The 18,777-nt window shown below is 36.0% G+C and overlaps 1 protein-coding gene across 13 annotated transcripts in view; it reads left to right on the forward strand.

The window, feature by feature from the left end:
• The first annotated feature begins 291 nt into the window (after window positions 1–291).
• Window positions 292–18,777, forward strand: part of LOC111060982 — a 56,750-nt gene continuing 38,264 nt past the window's right edge. For 8 of the 13 annotated variants that reach the window (XM_039443918.1, XM_039443919.1, XM_039443916.1 and 5 more), the window contains exons 1-3: window positions 292–512; window positions 11,114–11,279; window positions 15,229–15,394. In XM_039443918.1, coding sequence (XP_039299852.1) covers window positions 478–512; window positions 11,114–11,279; window positions 15,229–15,394 — 367 coding nt within the window. In that variant the 5' untranslated portion in view covers window positions 292–477. Of the gene's footprint in view, window positions 513–553; window positions 892–11,113; window positions 11,344–15,228; window positions 15,459–16,382; window positions 16,516–18,777 lie in introns of those variants that run through there. The other 5 variants (XM_039443923.1, XM_039443921.1, XM_039443928.1 and 2 more) reach the window with 5 other exon arrangements.

Genomic DNA, 18,777 nt, shown 5'->3' on the forward strand with positions numbered 1-18,777 from the left:
TCAGCCCACTTTGTCGTCGACCCAGTTTGGCGCTATACCGAAGAAACAAGCCCAACAACACACAAAAATCAGAATTATTCGGACGTCGGATAAGGTACAAGTGGAATGTATTATTGAATGAAAAATGTAGAAAATTTCATTTGAAAAGATTTTGATGATTGATTGATTGTTTTCTATTTATTATTCTACTAAAATCTTTATTTATTATACTATCGCATGCTCATTTAGTAGGTTGGCAACAATTCTATAGATGTATCACGTGACTTGTCGATGCTATGCAGTGAACTCTAAACTAACTCTAAACTTAGTTTAGAGTTCACTGATGCTATGTCGTGTCGAGGCTGTGGTCACGCTGTGGTGGCCACTGAACTCTATACGTATAGTATACGTTAGTATAGATTTCACTGGTGGCGGCAGGCCTAATTTTATTTTACTTGTCGATGCTATGTCGTGTCGTTGCTATGGTTTGTCGATGCTATGTCGTGTCGATGCTGTGGTTTGTCGATGCTATGGTAGGTAACCGTAATTATTATTTAATAATTCTATGTTCCACCACAACCTAACCTAAAAGTGGCATTGTTAGTATAAAATCATAGAGAAAGGATAGGCGTAAGTTATCAATGTTCATAAATGTTTGTCTCTGATAAAATCGTGAAAATGTCGGATGATAAAAAGAAGTGCCGCCAGTATAATACCATAGAGAAACGATAGCATAAGCTATTGTTTCTCTATGATAATACCTCGTATTTGAAGTATGGTTTCGTTACTTTACTTTATTTATCCGTCTTCCCAACAGTCCTGTGGTTGCAGAAGTCGTCATGATTATAAGGATTATCTCCTGTGTATGTAGGTGTGTTCATCTACAGAATCATTTATGTAGTATTATAGCAGGTCAGTCAAATATCCTCTGAGTTGCTTTATGAAACTCTATTTCTTGTGATTGATTTCAGGTTTTCAGGCAGCAAGTTGTAGAAAAAAGCCCCTGCATATGTTGGGGATCTGCTATATTTTCTTAGTCGGTGTTGAGGTAGATTTAGGTTGTGTTGGTTTCGCAGGTTGTAGCTGTGAAGATCCGATCTTAGTGTGGGATTTGTGTTCCTTGCTTGCACTATTGATCCCAAAATATAGAGCGATATGACTGTCGCCGTATTACTGTATCAAATAACTGGGGCCTATTTCACAAAGGTAAAAGTATTGTTACCAACCATGGTTACAGACAAGTACTTGTAACTTAGTTACAAGTTTACAAGTACTCACGTTTCACAAAAAATTATGATCTACAAGTTTACAAGTACTCACGTTTCACAAAAAATTATGATCTACAAGTTTACAAGTACTCACGTTTCACAAAAAATTATGATCTACAAGTTTACAAGTACTCACGTTTCACAAAAAATTATGATCTACAAGTTTACAAGTACTCACGTTTCACAAAAAATTATGATCTACAAGTTTACAAGTACTCACGTTTCACAAAAAATTATGATCTACAAGTTTACAAGTACTCACGTTTCACAAAAAATTATGATCTACAAGTTTACAAGTACTCACGTTTCACAAAAAATTATGATCTACAAGTTTACAAGTACTCACGTTTCACAAAAAATTATGATCTACAAGTTTACAAGTCTACAAGTACTTCAATAGTAAACATAACCTATTTTCATGATAATTTCCTTTTTTCATCCTTTATAAAGGTTACTTGTACTTTTTAATAATTACTTTGAAAATATTTGAAAGCAATATGTTTTTTGTACAGTCTACTTCATTTATTGCTGAAATTGTAACCTACACAGTATATGTACTCTGTATATATATAATATATGTACTATATATAATGTATACTATATATACTGTGTATATATACTATAGTACACATAACCTATGAGGTAACACATTAATAACTATTTTGGAAATTTATTAAATTCAATTTCCTGATGCATATATTTCCAAAATAATGAATTACAGAGGAATATCGGGCATTTTTGATTATTAGAAATATTTATTGAATATTTAAAATCATTTTAATGATCACTCGTAAATCCTTTACATAGCTTTCCATTTCGGTAGAAATTTCATAGTTACGAACAAGTAATTTCGACAAAAATTGTTGGCTACAATGAAAATCTTTGTGAAACACTTGTTCGTAACAAGCAATCACTTGTAAACTTATAGAAATTCATTGTAGCTACAAGTTTACAATTCTGCTTTTTTGAAACGCTTGTAATAAGCTGTTCTCCAAAACCATGGTTGGCAACAAGACTTGTAACCTACCTGTACGTTTGTGAAACAGGCCCCTGATATGACTGTCGTCGTATTACCTTCAAACTCACAATTGCCCATGTGCTTGGTTTGTAACAAAGTGCTATCTAATGAAGCTATGAAACCTTCTCGTTTGCAAGACCACTTGCAAACAACTCATCCTGACAAGCAAAATAAGGATTTGTCTTAGGGAGAAGTTGCAGAAATCACCATCAGTTTCTAATTTTGCTGTGACTACAATAAAATGCGATGATGGCTTAATTGCATTTTATAATCTTGCAAAAATCATTGCAAAAGCTGGAAAAAGCCATACAATTGGAGAGGAATTGATCTTGCCACCTGTGAAAGTTATTTTAGAGACTGTTTTACACCATTCAACTTCTTCTGCTGCAACTGTGATTAAAAACGTTCCATTGAGTAATGATTCAGTGCGTCGACGAATTGATGAAATGGCTAATGATGTTGAAACAACTTTATGTGAAATTTTACAAGTGACTGAATTCTCTTAACAAATTGATGAAAGTACCTTACCCGGAAATGAAGCTCTACTATTAGCATATGTTCGTTTTGCAAATGATCGGAATGTTCAACAAGGGATGTTATTTGCAAAAAAAAATTACTACTGACACTACAGGTGAATCCATTTAGCAAATCATATTTTGAAGAAACAAAATACTTCTTAAAACATTCTGTCTGTTGCAACTGATTGGGCACCTGCAATATGGTTGGTCGTCACCGTGGGTTCATTGCTTTTTTGAAAAAAGAGGTACCTGGTATCATTGCTGTTCACTGCGTTAATCACCGGCAACATTTAGTTGCCAAGAAACTTAATGCACGTTTGCACCAGTCACTGCAGTATGTCATTTCAGCAATCAATAGAATTCGCAGCAGCACTCTCAATGATTGACTGTTTCAGCAGATGTGCAGTGAAAATGATGAAGAATTCAACTGCTTAATTCTTCACACAGAAGTGAGGTGGCTATCAAAGGGTGCCTGCCTGAATAGATTCTGAGATCTCTTTGATTCTGTAATTCAATTCCTTGAAAAGCGAGTCTTGTTTTTGAAAAACAATCTCATGCAATTCAAAACTGATGTTGCCTACATAACTGATTTATTTTCTAAATTCAATGAAATCAATTTGCAACTGCATGGTGATGATCTGAACATGATAACTACAAAATCAGTGATATCAGCTTTTTTAAAAAAGCTTACTTTGTGGAAACAAAACTTTGGACGCTGTGTTTTTAGCCAGTTCCCTATTCTAGCAGCTTGAACCAAGAAATAGAAATTTCTTTTGAAGACACACAGCTATATTGTCAACACTTTGAGTCATTGGAAAAAGATTTTTCTAAACTTTTTGAAGATATTTTATTGATGGAAATCCCGAGATGGGTAGTGAATCCTTTTCAATGCTCTGATGGTGATGATGACATTGAAATTCAAGAGGAACTTGTTGAATTATCTTCAAATGAGCAACTAAAAGCGACATTCAATGGAGGACAGCAGCTGACACAATTCTGGATCCCGCTTAGCATTCCCCGTCTCTACCCCAGAGTTTGGGCTGCCACCAGAAACCTTTTCATTGGGTTTCCCTCATCATACCTCGTTGAAAGAAGTTTCAGTGCCACTGCTAACTGATAACAAAGAAAATGAACTGGCTACTAATCACAGAGAGGGGAGACTTGCGCCTAAATCTGACAAGGATTGAGCCAAATGTGAAGAAATTAGCTCAAACCCACCAAGCCCAACCATCTCATTGAAATTATCACATTCTACACATTAAGTTTAATTTTGATTCCTGCTATAATAAACCGCCAGAAAGTAGCAATGATAGGCCCCTATTGTAAAATGGGTGAAGGGGGCGTTGGCGAATTTCTCATACTTCAAGGAGGCGATAACCAAAAAAAGGTTGAGAACCAGTGAGACAGACCATATTTGCATTACATTGTGTCTGTAGAAGTGAAACTTGAAAGTCTTCTGCTGTCATAAAAAAGCTAGATGACAAGGAATGGAAGGAATTAGATTTTCTATTAATGAAAATTACAAAGGCTAGAAAGGTACCAGCTCCTGCAAAATGTTCATTTCCAAGAGGAATCTTTACAATGAGGAAGGGAAGCATCATCAACCTCGTACGATCAAGCATCATCCCAGAAAACCGAGTTGAGTTTTGGCAGAATTTACCACTCTCTCAAAATGATGGAAGAGAAGATGGTAGTGATACCAAATAATATTAAAAAGCCCATTGACTGGTCTATGCTGAAGGCCTGAAAAAGGATTCTTGAGGTCAACGACACAAGCTGGATTATTTTCTACCTCAAGTGATTTTAGATAGACTGTGATATTTGAAAGACACAAGCTGAGTGATTTTCTACATCAAGTGATATTAGATAGAATTTTATATTAAACTGTTTAAACTTTTATTTCAAAAGATCAGCTGCAGCCAATGGTTGTCTTCAGGGATACTTTTGAGTCACTGACTCGGGTGACCCAGAGCCGAACAAGATGGCGGCTGACCTGGGGCAGACTAGTGATCCCATGGAACGACAACCAGACATTGACCGGTTGATGCAGTTTGGCGCGTACTTTTGAATATTCGGGAGTACCATAAAACACACACACACACATACACACTGGTGTGACACTAAACGTAGGTTATGTTTTGCCAAACAAACACTTAACAAAGCAAACATGGCTCATGCTGTGATAAATGAGTTTATTCTAGGAGAATTGGATGAGGAACAGAATAAAAATAATTATTATGATGCACCAAACATTGTAGGGCCTTTTCTGCAGTTGTTGTGATTGATTTCAGGTTTTCAGGCAGCAAGTTGTAGAAAAAAGCCCCTGCATATGTTGGGGATCTGCTATATTTTCTTAGTCGGTGTTGAGGTAGATTTAGGTTGTGTTGGTTTCGCAGGTTGTAGCTGTGAAGATCCGATCTTAGTGTGGGATTTGTGTTCCTTGCTTGCACTATTGATCCCAAAATATAGAGCGATATGACTGTCGCCGTATTACTGTATCAAATAACTGGGGCCTATTTCACAAAGGTATTGTTACCAACCATGGTTACAGACAAGTACTTGTAACTTAGTTACAAGTTTACAAGTACTCACGTTTCACAAAAAATTATGATCTACAAGTTTACAAGTCTACAAGTACTTCAATAGTAAACATAACCTATTTTCATGATAATTTCCTTTTTTCATCCTTTATAAAGGTTACTTGTACTTTTTAATAATTACTTTGAAAATATTTGAAAGCAATATGTTTTTTGTACAGTCTACTTCATTTATTGCTGAAATTGTAACCTACACAGTATATGTACTCTGTATATATATAATATATGTACTATATATAATGTATACTATATATACTGTGTGTATATACTATAGTACACAAAACCTATGAGGTAACACATTAATAACTATTTTGGAAATTTATTAAATTCAATTTCCTGATGCATATATTTCCAAAATAATGAATTACAGAGGAATATCGGGCATTTTTGATTATTAGAAATATTTATTGAATATTTAAAATCATTTTAATGATCACTTGTAAATCCTTTACATAGCTTTCCATTTCGGTAGAAATTTTATAGTTACGAACAAGTAATTTCGACAAAAATTGTTGGCTACAATGAAAATCTTTGTGAAACACTTGTTCGTAACAAGCAATCACTTGTAAACTTATAGAAATTCATTGTAGCTACAAGTTTACAATTCTGCTTTTTTGAAACGCTTGTAATCAGCTGTTCTCCAAAACCATGGTTGGCAACAAGACTTGTAACCTACCTGTACGTTTGTGAAACAGGCCCCTGATATGACTGTCGTCGTATTACCTTCAAACTCACAATTGCCCATGTGCTTGGTTTGTAACAAAGTGCTATCTAATGAAGCTATGAAACCTTCTCGTTTGCAAGACCACTTGCAAACAACTCATCCTGACAAGCAAAATAAGGATTTGTCTTAGGGAGAAGTTGCAGAAATCACCATCAGTTTCTAATTTTGTTGTGACTACAATAAAATGCGATGATGGCTTAATTGCATTTTATAATCTTGCAAAAATCATTGCAAAAGCTGGAAAAAGCCATACAATTGGAGAGGAATTGATCTTGCCACCTGTGAAAGTTATTTTAGAGACTGTTTTACACCATTCAACTTCTTCTGCTGCAACTGTGATTAAAAACGTTCCATTGAATTGATTCAGTGCGTCGACGAATTGATGAAATGGCTAATGATGTTGAAACAACTTTATGTGAAATTTTACAAGTGACTGAATTCTCTTAACAAATTGATGAAAGTACCTTACCCGGAAATGAAGCTCTACTATTAGCATTAAAACATTTAAACATTTGGTTTTGACATTTCAAAAGAACCAAAATGAATTAAAACATTCGATGTTTTTAGAAATAAAACCAACTGTACATTTTCTAAACTACACTTATTTGTAAAAACGTTTCAAGAGACTAGTTTCTATTGTTACACCATTTTACTTATCTTAAGTGAATGGTTTGTTATTTTAGAAATTGAGTATCTCATTTTTTGTGTATTCAAATCACGGTGTATTTCAAATCAAAAATTGATAGATTGTTTTTTTTTTTAATTAAATTTCCAATTTTACAAAAATTAACTTCAACCACACTTATTTATGAAAACATTTCGAGAGACTAGTTTCTGTTGCTACACCATTTTACTTATCTTAAGTAAGTGGCTTGTTATTTTAGAAATTGACTATCTCAAATGCATCTATGATTTCTCTCCATAGTATTACATTTTTAATTTTCGAATTCCTGAATTTATGTGTCCTGTTGCGGTACTCTTCCAAAAGTAGTTTGGACGCTTCAGTGGTCCACACATGACCCTCTGTGGTGGTTTCTGTAACATAAAGAGAGGGGCATATAATGAACAATGATATTAAAACATCATTAAGTAGTGTGTAGAATATTAGAATATGCTGAGCATATTTCAGCACCGGGAGGTAAGGGTAGATTGAATTTGAGGACCCAATTCAGTCCAAACAAAGGTATGTCATCTTTCTTTATAACAATTATTAGGTAATTTCTTGGAGTCACCAAAAGCATTGACATTTATATGTGTTTCTCCAAGTGTTTCAATGTCAATCCCTGTGTATGCCGTGAGGTTACTTGTCGGTTTCAGAGTGGGACTTGCAATTTTTTTCCATAATTTCTCGTTAATAACGCTGTAAGCAGCGCCTGGATCATACAGCATTTTTACTGTGTTGTTGAGTTTAACGTTCACCATTACTTTACAGCCTTTTTCCAGAGTTCTTATATGTTCAATATCGGAAAGTGACCGGTTATCGTCTTCTATTGATAAATTTTCGCGAACCTGATTGATCTGTTTGTCTTTTACAATTATAAAATTCCCTACTTTCAGACATGCTCTAGCAAAATGGTTCTTACCTCCACAGGCTTTTCAAAATTTGTCCTTTGCAGTGCACATAACACCATCAGAATGTCGACGGTTCCCACAACGGAGACAATGTGTATTTTTGTTCAATTTTAGAATCGATTTCTTTTCATATTGTTCGTTGTACTTTTGAGGGTTGGATTCCATTGCCTGATGTTTATCAGAAATTTCCACTCTATTCAAATTTGTAGAACTGTTCTTAATTTCTTGCTGTTGAAGGTTAACGGTTTCCAACAATTATGCTGATTCTACTATCATGGTGAAAGTTGTTTGTGTTGATGCATGCATTCTCAATATCTGCAATTGCCAACTATTATATTGTTGTTGACACCCAATATGAACTGATCTCTTGAACGTTGATCCAGATTATCACCAAAATTACAATTTCTTGCAAGAAACTTTAAATTTAGTTCAAATTGAGTTATGGTCTCACCTTCATTCCGGAATCGTCGAGAAAAACAAACTCTCTGGGCTAGAGGTGCTTGTGGTTTCGTGTAGTACTTGTTTAAGAATTCTATAGCATCATTAAATCCAATGTTGTTTATGGGGATCGGATGCATAGAATCGAAAACTATCTTGAATGGTTGCGGTCCCAGATTCTCAAGTAGAAAGTCTCGCTTTTTGTCTTCGTTTTTGATGTTTCCATTTCGTAGGGAAATCTTGGATCTTTCGTGCCAATAAATCCAATCTTCGGTTGTTCCGTCAAATGGTTGGCATTTGCTGTGACTTTTATTCACCGACTGCGCCATGTATAATATTGGAATAAAATAAATATAAAGATTGAGTAATAGTAAAGAGTGTGTAATCTTCATCATAACATGTAGGAGAGAGAGAGAGTAATTCTAAATCAACAAACTATAAAATATTATAACTAATTTATATCATGTTTTGCATAACATCTGGTATACTACATAGTGAACATAATTGACTTCCATAAGGTAGGCCTACTAAGCATTATGTTATCATTACTAGTAGTGCAGTCTATATACAGTGGTGCTTGCAAAATATATTGTAGTTATGAATTTTCAATATTATGATATAAATCATTCTCAAACAGGCTGCATCAGTACCACTTTTTCGAAGTTGTTCAAGAAGGAAACTTCAAGCTTGGCTACTAAATCTCACAGAAACTAGATTAAATCATACTGGAAGAGTAGCACAAATAATGTTATAATCATGAACATATATGATAGAAGAAACGTGTCTATAGTGAGGTCCACGTTATATTGGCAGTGGAGAAATATAGGTGAACAACGTTACCGATTCTCTGCCTAGTCACTGCCTTCTATAGAGGATAGCTGATCCCAGTATATCTTATGCAATATCAACTGTTCATTCTTGATTAAAACACTCAATTGATTGAGAAACACTCATCAAGAAATTATATTTTTCAATGATTTAATAATACATTTGCATAATTAGATTGATAATTTTGTTAATTGATTATATTTCTACTTTATTAAAAACCGATTAGGCAAAAGGATAGCAACACAGCAACACCAATGTTAATCAAATGCTGTCATCTTATAACGTGGACCTTACTATAGCACAAAATATTTCACCCATAAAACTAATCAAACTAAGCTGGCGTGTGGCGTGAATCTGTATCAACTTGTATTATGATTAACCTAATGTCAGGTCACACGTGCCAGCCTATGGTAATGTCAACATTATTAAATGATCACATGATATTAATTTGCGTTAATATCAGCAGACTTACCTCATGTTGTAAGAAGTGAGTTCAAGAACGATTGAACTCATAAGTATTGTAATATTTTGTACAATTGTTTGTCATTTTTATAAATGAGTTGTAAGTTTTTCAAAATTTTGCCACCCTGCTGGACCATGGCTTGTGAAGCAGCCGCGCAGCGACACGCTCGCTCTCCTCATCAAAGGCCGCTATCAGGGCCATATAGTTAGGGTTCTAAAACCCACTGAGCGACATTGGCTACCAGTGCTGAGCAACATCGCACTACCTGAAATTAGAAGGGATGAAGCCTTACTAAGAGCATGGCAAAAAACGTGATATGTGCTGAGGAACCCTCCTGGAATCAGTCTCAGGTCCAGGCTCCTTTTCTGGTTAAGGCTGTGCAAAGGCTAAAAATGAACTTTTTACTCGTGATATTTTTCAAAGTTTTTCGATTTGTATATCATCAAGCTATAAAAATAGAAAAGTTTTCTTAGGGAAACATTTTTTTCTGATCATTACTTTTTTAGATATGAGTGCCTGAAGTTTGAATTTTTGGGACAGAACATTTCAAATTCCGTAAGAGATAAATCCATGAGATTTAGATGATAGATTCTTTATGGTATTGTTGATCTAGTAAAATAAAAACTTATTTAAAAGGTTATTTAGGTTATTTAAAAAAGCTTAAAAATTGGTTTGATAGTAACATTCTTAGTATGAATGCAAAAAGACCAAAATACTCGAAATATTCCTTCAAATTATTCCTTTTTTGAGATATGAGTGCCTAAGGTTTGATTTTTCGGGACAGAACATTCAAATTCCGTAAGAGATAAATCCATGAGATTTAGAGGATAGATTCTTCATGGTATTGTTGATCTAGTAAAACAAAATTTCTCTTAAAATATCAATTTTTAAAATAGTGATTCAATTTACTAAAAATAACCAAAAATAAATTTTAGTATTTTCAGAGAATTTTTGTTTTTCTAGATCAACAGTATCATGAAGAATCCATCCTCTAAATCTCATGTATTTATATCCTACCGAATTTGAAATTTTCTGTCCCAAAAATTCAAACTTTAGGCACTCATATCTCAAAAAGTAATGATCAGAAAAAAAATGTTTTCCTGAGAAAACTTTTTCATTTTGATAGCTTGATGATATACGAATCGAAAAACTTGGAAAAATATCACCAGTAGAAAGTTTATTTTTAGCCTTTGCACAACCTTAAGGATCCAATGGCTGAATGATGACAATTTCTCAACAGAAGATAGTTGGACCAAGAAGTGGAGAGAGCATACGGTCAAAAACCGAGAAATCATAGGTGATCCAACAAAGGGAGTTGTGGGTTTTAGCCTGGAGAGAAGGGAGTGGGCCATTTTGAATATAATTAGAAGTGACTTCTAATTTATATTTTTCTTATTATTATAGTGTATATTTTTAGCATTTGTGTAGAAGTGTAATCTGAAAAGAATTGTAATGTGTCAATAAAATCCGTTTGACTGTGACTGGACAGCGACAAATAAATTCAGGTGGAGCTACATAGACACCTCACACTGTTATTGTGGTTTGAAATGAATGTCCAATCTATAAATTTGATGAAGGGATTGAGAGCTTAAATAAACTGACAAATGAAGCCATAAAATGGCTTAGGCAATTAAATGTAGAGCTGTGACATTAATGTTTAAAAAAAATTTCGTGTTTTACATACTGACATGTCATATGCATATTTCAGGGCCAGATCACCACCTGTCAGATTATCGATTGCTGGCAGGCACATAATGGGCGCAAGAAACAAGTACACAAAGGACCAGCTGGAGAAAGAGCTGATCAAGTCGAAGTCTATCTTCCTCAGCTCGAGCTTCAGCGGGGCCTGCAGCATACAATTCGTTTCAAGAGAAGTATGTGACTGAGCAAGAAGTTAGACAGTGTGTGACAGAAATGGTTCTGCTCCTGGTTGTAAAGGTATATCTTCTTACTTGTTAAAAAATGGCATAAATTCTATTATTGATCCACTAGGTCATATTATGAATTGCAGCTTCAATTCTGGTGTTTTCCCTGATATCTTGAAATTGGCTAAGAACCAACTGTCTCACTATTTAAGAATAAACAAGTTATTATCCGATTCCCAGTTTGAATTCTGGAACTATTGCAACTCTTCAAACTGCTTTTATAGACTTGGTGATTATTTGAGAATAGGCATAAATAATAATAAAAAATATATATTCTTTTGCTGTTCGTTGACCTGGCAAAGGCTTTCGATTCGAATGATCTCACAATATTACTTGATCCAGGCCTGGCTGTAGCAGTACATAGATTTCTATGGAGGACATTTGGTAAATGTTATTGGCCATTCGAATTTTTTTTCACTTTTTGTACAATCAATGGCTACCTCTTTTCTCTATATTTATAACCATTGAATGATAAAATTACTTTTCTGAAAAATTACTCACTTATTTGGATCTTCCAGTTTCACTGGCTAACCCTATATTATGTAAATGACATTATCAAATCGGATATATCGTGTAGAATGCTACTGGTTGCTGATGACAGTACAGTTCATTTTGAAGCAGACAGCTGGTTGGGAGTATATGAGGAGGCATCCAGAGACATAATTAAGTTGTTGGATATCCATCTTTTTTCCACTATTATTATTACTATTAAATTTTGTAAAACTTTAAAGTGAAAAAACACTCACATTCTTCGATGTGGCGACGTCCGTTTCGTGCTGGTATCGCACATTTTCAAGCCAAACAGAAACTGGAGTGTTTAAGGTTTGGTGGGGGTGGAGTGGAGTTTTGGTGTTTAATGGAGGAGGATTTAAATGAGTTTGTCAAACAGGGTGTGGGAGGAAAGGTTGATTTGGTCATTTAGAATATTGTTTGGCTGTTGTTTGGTGTGTTTGTATATTTCAAACTGTTCTAGTACATTTAATTTTCTGTTTTTGTGGGAATAGTGGAGTATTTCAAGGTTGTTGTCTATGTCAGGGTGTGTGTTGTCACGATGTATATCGTAACTAGTGAGGGGAATTGAGTTTAGGGCTTGTTCTAAAGACGCTTGGTTATCTCTTGATGAAATCGCAGAGTCCAACGAGCAGCCCAGCCGTTGGGCTACCGCTCAGCAGTGCTGCGCATCCTTACTCCCCTCCCTCTCGGCCACTGAGGGAGGCTCGTGAAGGGCTAGTAGGAGCAGAGTCTAGTGCGGGTGTCCAGTGCGAGCGGTCGACGGAGAGAGTGAAGGAAGCAGCGCGCAGCTAGCAACATAGTACATCTCGTATCCTGAGTGTACTCCGACTCCTTCGACTACTAGGAGTTGTGTCTGAGGTTAACGGGGGTTAATCGAAGACACTGGATCTCCGAGATTCAGCACTCACTTGGGCGAGTGTTGTTCGACCATTTCGACGACTTTGGGCAGCAACCTGCCTGTTTCAACCAGTAGCGACACGTCAGTTTTTGGTTAAAACCTGACTGTACCCTGGTACATCATCGCGGTAACCAGGAATAGCAGAAGGACCTCGAGAAAGTCCAGGGAAAGCCTTTCCTTCGACTCCGCGGCACGATCCTGACCCCAGGAAGACACCCGGTGCCCGAGATTTGGGACCCGGTGACCAGAGGTGAAGTCCGGTGCGCGGGCTCCTACAGCTTGCTGATTCGCCTTCGAATAGCAGGAGGACCTCGAGAAAGGCCAGGGAAGGCCTTTCTTCGACTCCGCGGCACGATCCTGACCCCAAGAAACCACCCGGTGCCCGAGATTAGGGACCCGGTGACCGACTTCAGCGATCAGTTTCAAGGCTCTCAAACCCTGCTATTTCTGATCCTAATAGCAGGAAGACGTCTAGTGGCAATCGGGAACGTTACTCCCGTAACAGAGACCCCCCCTCACGGCGGACACCAGATCGTTCCTATTCCTCTCACTCCACGCCCAGCCCTGTTAGGCAGTGCGAAAGCACGGCCCCTCTTACCTAAAAGAGGGAAACATTTCTCCAAGGTGCTCAAGACCCTGTTTCAACCCCCGACTCGAACGTGGGTGGTTGGCGGACGCCCCACCAAGTCTCCCGTCCCCTGCTGCGGCCCACCCCAGTCGCCGACTGAGTCTAGCCGGCCCAGAGCGAAACTGGGAATTCTGGTAGAAGAAGGTGTGGGCAAAGGTCTACTCAGAGTGTGGTCAGTGGAGATAATGTGTTCTGCAAAGGTGGAATGGGAGGACAGATGGGTAATGGCTCTTGTGTGTTTTTTGAATCTTATATTGAAATTTCTAGCTGTTTTACCTATGTAGAATTTGCTGCAATCTTTACAATTTAGCTTATAAATTCCTAGTCTATTGTAATGATTTTGAGAGGTGTTGTGTGGGGACAAGAGTTTTTTCAGTGAGTTTTTTGTTCTGTATGCAACCTTGTATTTCATTTTCTTGAATGATGCTGCTATTTTGTAATTTTAATTGTTGTGGTATGTAAGGGTGACGAATGCTGTATGATTATCAACATCAAAACTTACAAAATAGCAGAATTTGCTGCAATCTTTACAATTTAGCTTATAAATTCCTGGTCTATTGTATTGATTTTGAGAGGTGTTGTGTGGAGACAAGAGTTTTTTCAGTGAGTTTTTGTTCTGTATGCAACCTTGTATTTTATTTTCTTGAATGATGCTGCTATTTTGTAAGTTTTATTGTTGATAATCATACAGCATTTGTCACCCTTACATACCACAACAATTAAAATTACAAAATAGCAGCATCATTCAAGAAAATGAAATACAAGGTTGCATACAGAACAAAAAACTCACTGAAAAAACTCTTGTCCCCACACAACACCTCTCAAAATCATTACAATAGACTAGGAATTTATAAGCTAAATTGTAAAGATTGCAGCAAATTCTACATAGGTAAAACAGCTAGAAATTTCAATATAAGATTCAAAGAACACACAAGAGCCATTACCCATCCGTCCTCCCATTCCACCTTTGCAGAACACATTATCTCCACTGACCACACGCACCCTGACATAGATAACAACCTCGAAATACTCCACTATTCCCACAAAAACAGAAAATTAAATGTACTAGAACAGTTTGAAATATACAAACACACCAAACAACAGCCAAACAATATTCTAAATGTCCAAATCAACTTTTCCTCCCACACCCTGTTTGACAAACTCATTTAAATCCTCCTCCATCAACCACCAAAACTCCCCTCCACCCCCACCAAATTTCACCCTCATAACCTTAAACACTTCAGTTTCTGTTTGGCTTGAAAATGTGCGATACCAGCACGAAACGGACGTCGCCACATTTAAGAAAATGTGTGTTTTTTTTACTTTAAAGTTTTACTAAATGTAATAGTAATTAACATAATTAAGCTTAAAAATTGGTTTGATGGTAACATTCTTAGTATGAATGCAAAAAGAACAAAATACTCTAAATATTCCTTCAAAAAAGCAGCTAAGAGCAGAAATAAATGCAGTGGGATTACTGAATTCAATCGACTTTTAAAGCAATTCCTCCCTTTTCATGAGTTAATGTAAAAATAAGACATTTGTACAAATATTGACAGATTTTATTGATTTTCTATTTAGTAAAGATTAATTTCTTACAGGTTGTACCATGTGAAAGTCCGTGCTTCACCGCAACTACACCAACAATGCGCCCAAAAGGGACAATATGATGGACGATGGAGATGCCCCCTCATTGAAATGAATGTCCAATCTATAAATTTGATGAAGGGATTGAGAGCTTAAATAAACTGACAAATGAAGCCATAAAATGGCTTAGGCAATTAAATGTAGAGCTGTGACATTAATGTTTAAAAAAAATTTCGTGTTTTACATACTGACATGTCATATGCATATTTCAGGGCCAGATCACCACCTGTCAGATTATCGATTGCTGGCAGGCACATAATGGGCGCAAGAAACAAGTACACAAAGGACCAGCTGGAGAAAGAGCTGATCAAGTCGAAGTCTATCTTCCTCAGCTCGAGCTTCAGCGGGGCCTGCAGCATACAATTCGTTTCAAGAGAAGTATGTGACTGAGCAAGAAGTTAGACAGTGTGTGACAGAAATGGTTCTGCTCCTGGTTGTAAAGGTATATCTTCTTACTTGTTAAAAAATGGCATAAATTCTATTATTGATCCACTAGGTCATATTATGAATTGCAGCTTCAATTCTGGTGTTTTCCCTGATATTTTGAAATTGGCTAAGAACCAACTGTCTCACTATTTAAGAATAAACAAGTTATTATCCGATTCCCAGTTTGAAATCTGGAACGATTGCAACTCTTCACACTGCTTTTATTGACTTGGTGATTATTTGAGAATAGGCATAAATAATAATAAAAAAATATATTCTTTTGCTGTTCGTTGACCTGGCAAAGGCTTTCGATTCGAATGATCTCACAATATTACTTGATCCAGGCCTGGCTGTAGCAGTACATAGATTTCTATGGAGGACATTTGGTAAATGTTATTGGCTATTCGAAATTTTTTTTCCACTTATCGTACAATAAATGGCTACCTCTTTTCTCTATATTTATAACCATTGAATGATAAAATTACTTTTCTGATAAATTACTCACTTATTTGGATCTTCCAGTTTCACTGGCTAACCCTATATTATGTAAATGACATTATCAAATCGGATATATCGTGTAGAATGCTACTGGTTGCTGATGACAATACAGTTTATTTTGAAGCAGACAGCTGGTTGGGAGTATATGAGAAGGCATCCAGAGACATAATTAAGCTTAAAAATTGGTTTGATGGTAACATTCTTAGTATGAATGCAAAAAGACCAAAATACTCGAAATATTCTTTCAAAAAAGCAGCTAAGAGCAGAAATAAATGCAGTGGGATTACTGAATTCAATCGACTTTCAATCTGAATTCTTTCGACTGAATTCAATCGAGCAATTCCACCCTTTTCATCAGTTAATGTAATAATAAGACATTTGTGCAAATATTGACCGATTTATATTATTGATTTTCTATTTAGTAAAGATTAATTTCTTACAGGTTGTACCATGTGAAAGTCCGTGCTTCACCGCAACTACACCAACAATGCGCCCAAAAGGGACAATATGATGGACGATGGAGATGCCCCCTCCCTTTCCATCCTCTGGGAACACTCAACGCGTCCACCCAACCAGTTGAGTAGGAACTCTGATCTTCAACACACCTCTTACAGCCTCTTGACGATTATTATAATGGAAATTGTATTTTAATATAGTATTATTTTAGGTTAGGTTAGGATTGTTTTGGGTTGGTTTTGGTTTAATTTGGATTGCGTTAAATCATGAAGTTTGGTGGCTAGCGTAGGTAACAACCTTTTTAATTGTTGCTCATGCATGGTGGCTAGTGTTGGTAACCACCATGCTAGCCTGCTGGCTAGTGAATACATAGTGAAAAGATTTTGTTATATTCACATTAACTCAATTGACGAATATTTTACTATGTGATCTCATTGAAAATCCAAGGGAAGCAAGCCTGCTGGTTTCATTCCTGCATTATTCAGCCGGGGGTCTAGATGACTAGAAGGCGTGTGAAAAGAGCCTGCTGGCTAGTGGATACATTGTGAAAAGATTTTATTATATTCACATTAACAACTGTACTTACGGCTATAATTCTTGTCATAACTACTTGTCCACATTACACTTCATTCTTGAACATGTTACTACTTGTAGTTGTATGATATATAATTCTACTGATTGAAATTTGGTAGCAATGATAATATAATTCCTCTCAATAAGTAATCAGGAAGCTTTAATGTATAATTTTCAAAAATGTATAATTTCAAAAATTGTCTGTTGAAGCTCTGAATAAATAAGGCTCTAGTCGTCTTCGCTATCCTGGCCGGCTGAAGTAGGGAATATGAATATACTTTTCTTATAATATAAGTTCCGCATTGATCCTTTGAACCTTTCGAACAATGTTCCATTCTATTATATTTCTCTATGTTTGGTTTGGCCAGAGCATTCGAATTGTAGCGCCAAATCCCTGACTACAGTTCTGCCAATAGCAGGCTTGTTGGCACCAGTGTCGATCGTCCAGCTGTTTTGCCTTGTCATCCTGGCTTTCAGTTCTTGTTTCGTCCATTCGTTTGTCTTGTCTCATCCCCGTTGTTGTGAAGACCGAGTTCGTATTTTTGTTATGTAATTTCGCTCGGAAATTTCTTGTAGATAATTGTTTAAGTGTAGTGTGTGTGAATTGAGTATAACAGCGTAAATAGTGTTAAATTGAATTAATTTGAATCGGATTTGAATTTATAAAGAATCCAGTTTGAGCTTTGTTCAAAATAAAATACAGAGCCTGCAAGTTGAACACGGAAAAACAGCCTGGAAGCAAAAACCTGTCTTTTTCCCAGATTTCTTCCCACCTTGAATCTGACCAAAACACCTAATAAAGGCTTCGAAGGGCAAGTAGACAAAATTGGATTAAATCTGGTGAGTTTTTGCTCTTTTTTATTGTTCATTAATGCAGAGTTTAACTGTACAAATAACCTGGCTCAAATTGAAGATTAAATTTTGCCCCTCGCTTGTATTTGATTATTTGAATAGTAAATTACAGTCCTCTAGTAGCTCTAGCCTGAGCTTTGTTCAGATCATTTTTGGGCCTCCGAACCGTGATGAATTTAAATTTGTAATTTGTTGATTAATTCACACACATTGGATTTAAGCAGTTTCGTATTTGTCCAATGTTGGCATGTTGAGCATGGTCTGATCTATGCTCAACTTAAGTTTGTTGTAGCCTTGTTCTAGAGCAAGGTTTCTTGTCAATTTGTATTTGTCTGAAATTAAATTTATTTCAGTTAAAATTGTAATTTTCCTGAAACTAGGCTCATTGTGCTTTTTTTCGGGAATTTGTTTGTTGGAATTTTGTATTGTCCATTTTGTTATACATGTTAGTGAAGGTTAATCACAGCATGATTTTGTTTGTTCGATTCAACAAGTTATCGTTTGTTTGTGAGTTGTTGGAAGAACATTATCTAATCATATAGTTTTGTCTTCAACAGTAACTTATCTTGTGAATTGATAATCAAAGTTTAACTTTGATAACTTACTAGTCGTGATTCTTCCTTCCATTTAGTTTTGAACTCATTCTTGTTTTATTGTCTGTTGTTTGTATTGTCGGGGCTGAATTGTTTGTGTATGAGTTCAAGATGGAGGAAAAATTACAGAAACAAATCAGGGTGCATCGCGCTAAACTGGAACAATTGTATGCCAGATTGCAAAGGATTTATGAACTGTCTAAAAATGTCTCTGATCCAAAAGTTGCTGAGCAATTTTTAGTGTTGTATCCTCGGGTGTCTCAGACCATTTCGGATTATGAAAAGACAGAATTAGTGGTTAATGAGTTGGAACTTGAGTTGAATAAGGACCATGTTGTAGCATTCAACGACTCACATCTAGAT

Source organism: Nilaparvata lugens, unplaced genomic scaffold (assembly GCF_014356525.2).
Source record: "Nilaparvata lugens isolate BPH unplaced genomic scaffold, ASM1435652v1 scaffold2169, whole genome shotgun sequence".
NCBI classification, from domain to species: domain Eukaryota; kingdom Metazoa; phylum Arthropoda; class Insecta; order Hemiptera; family Delphacidae; genus Nilaparvata; species Nilaparvata lugens.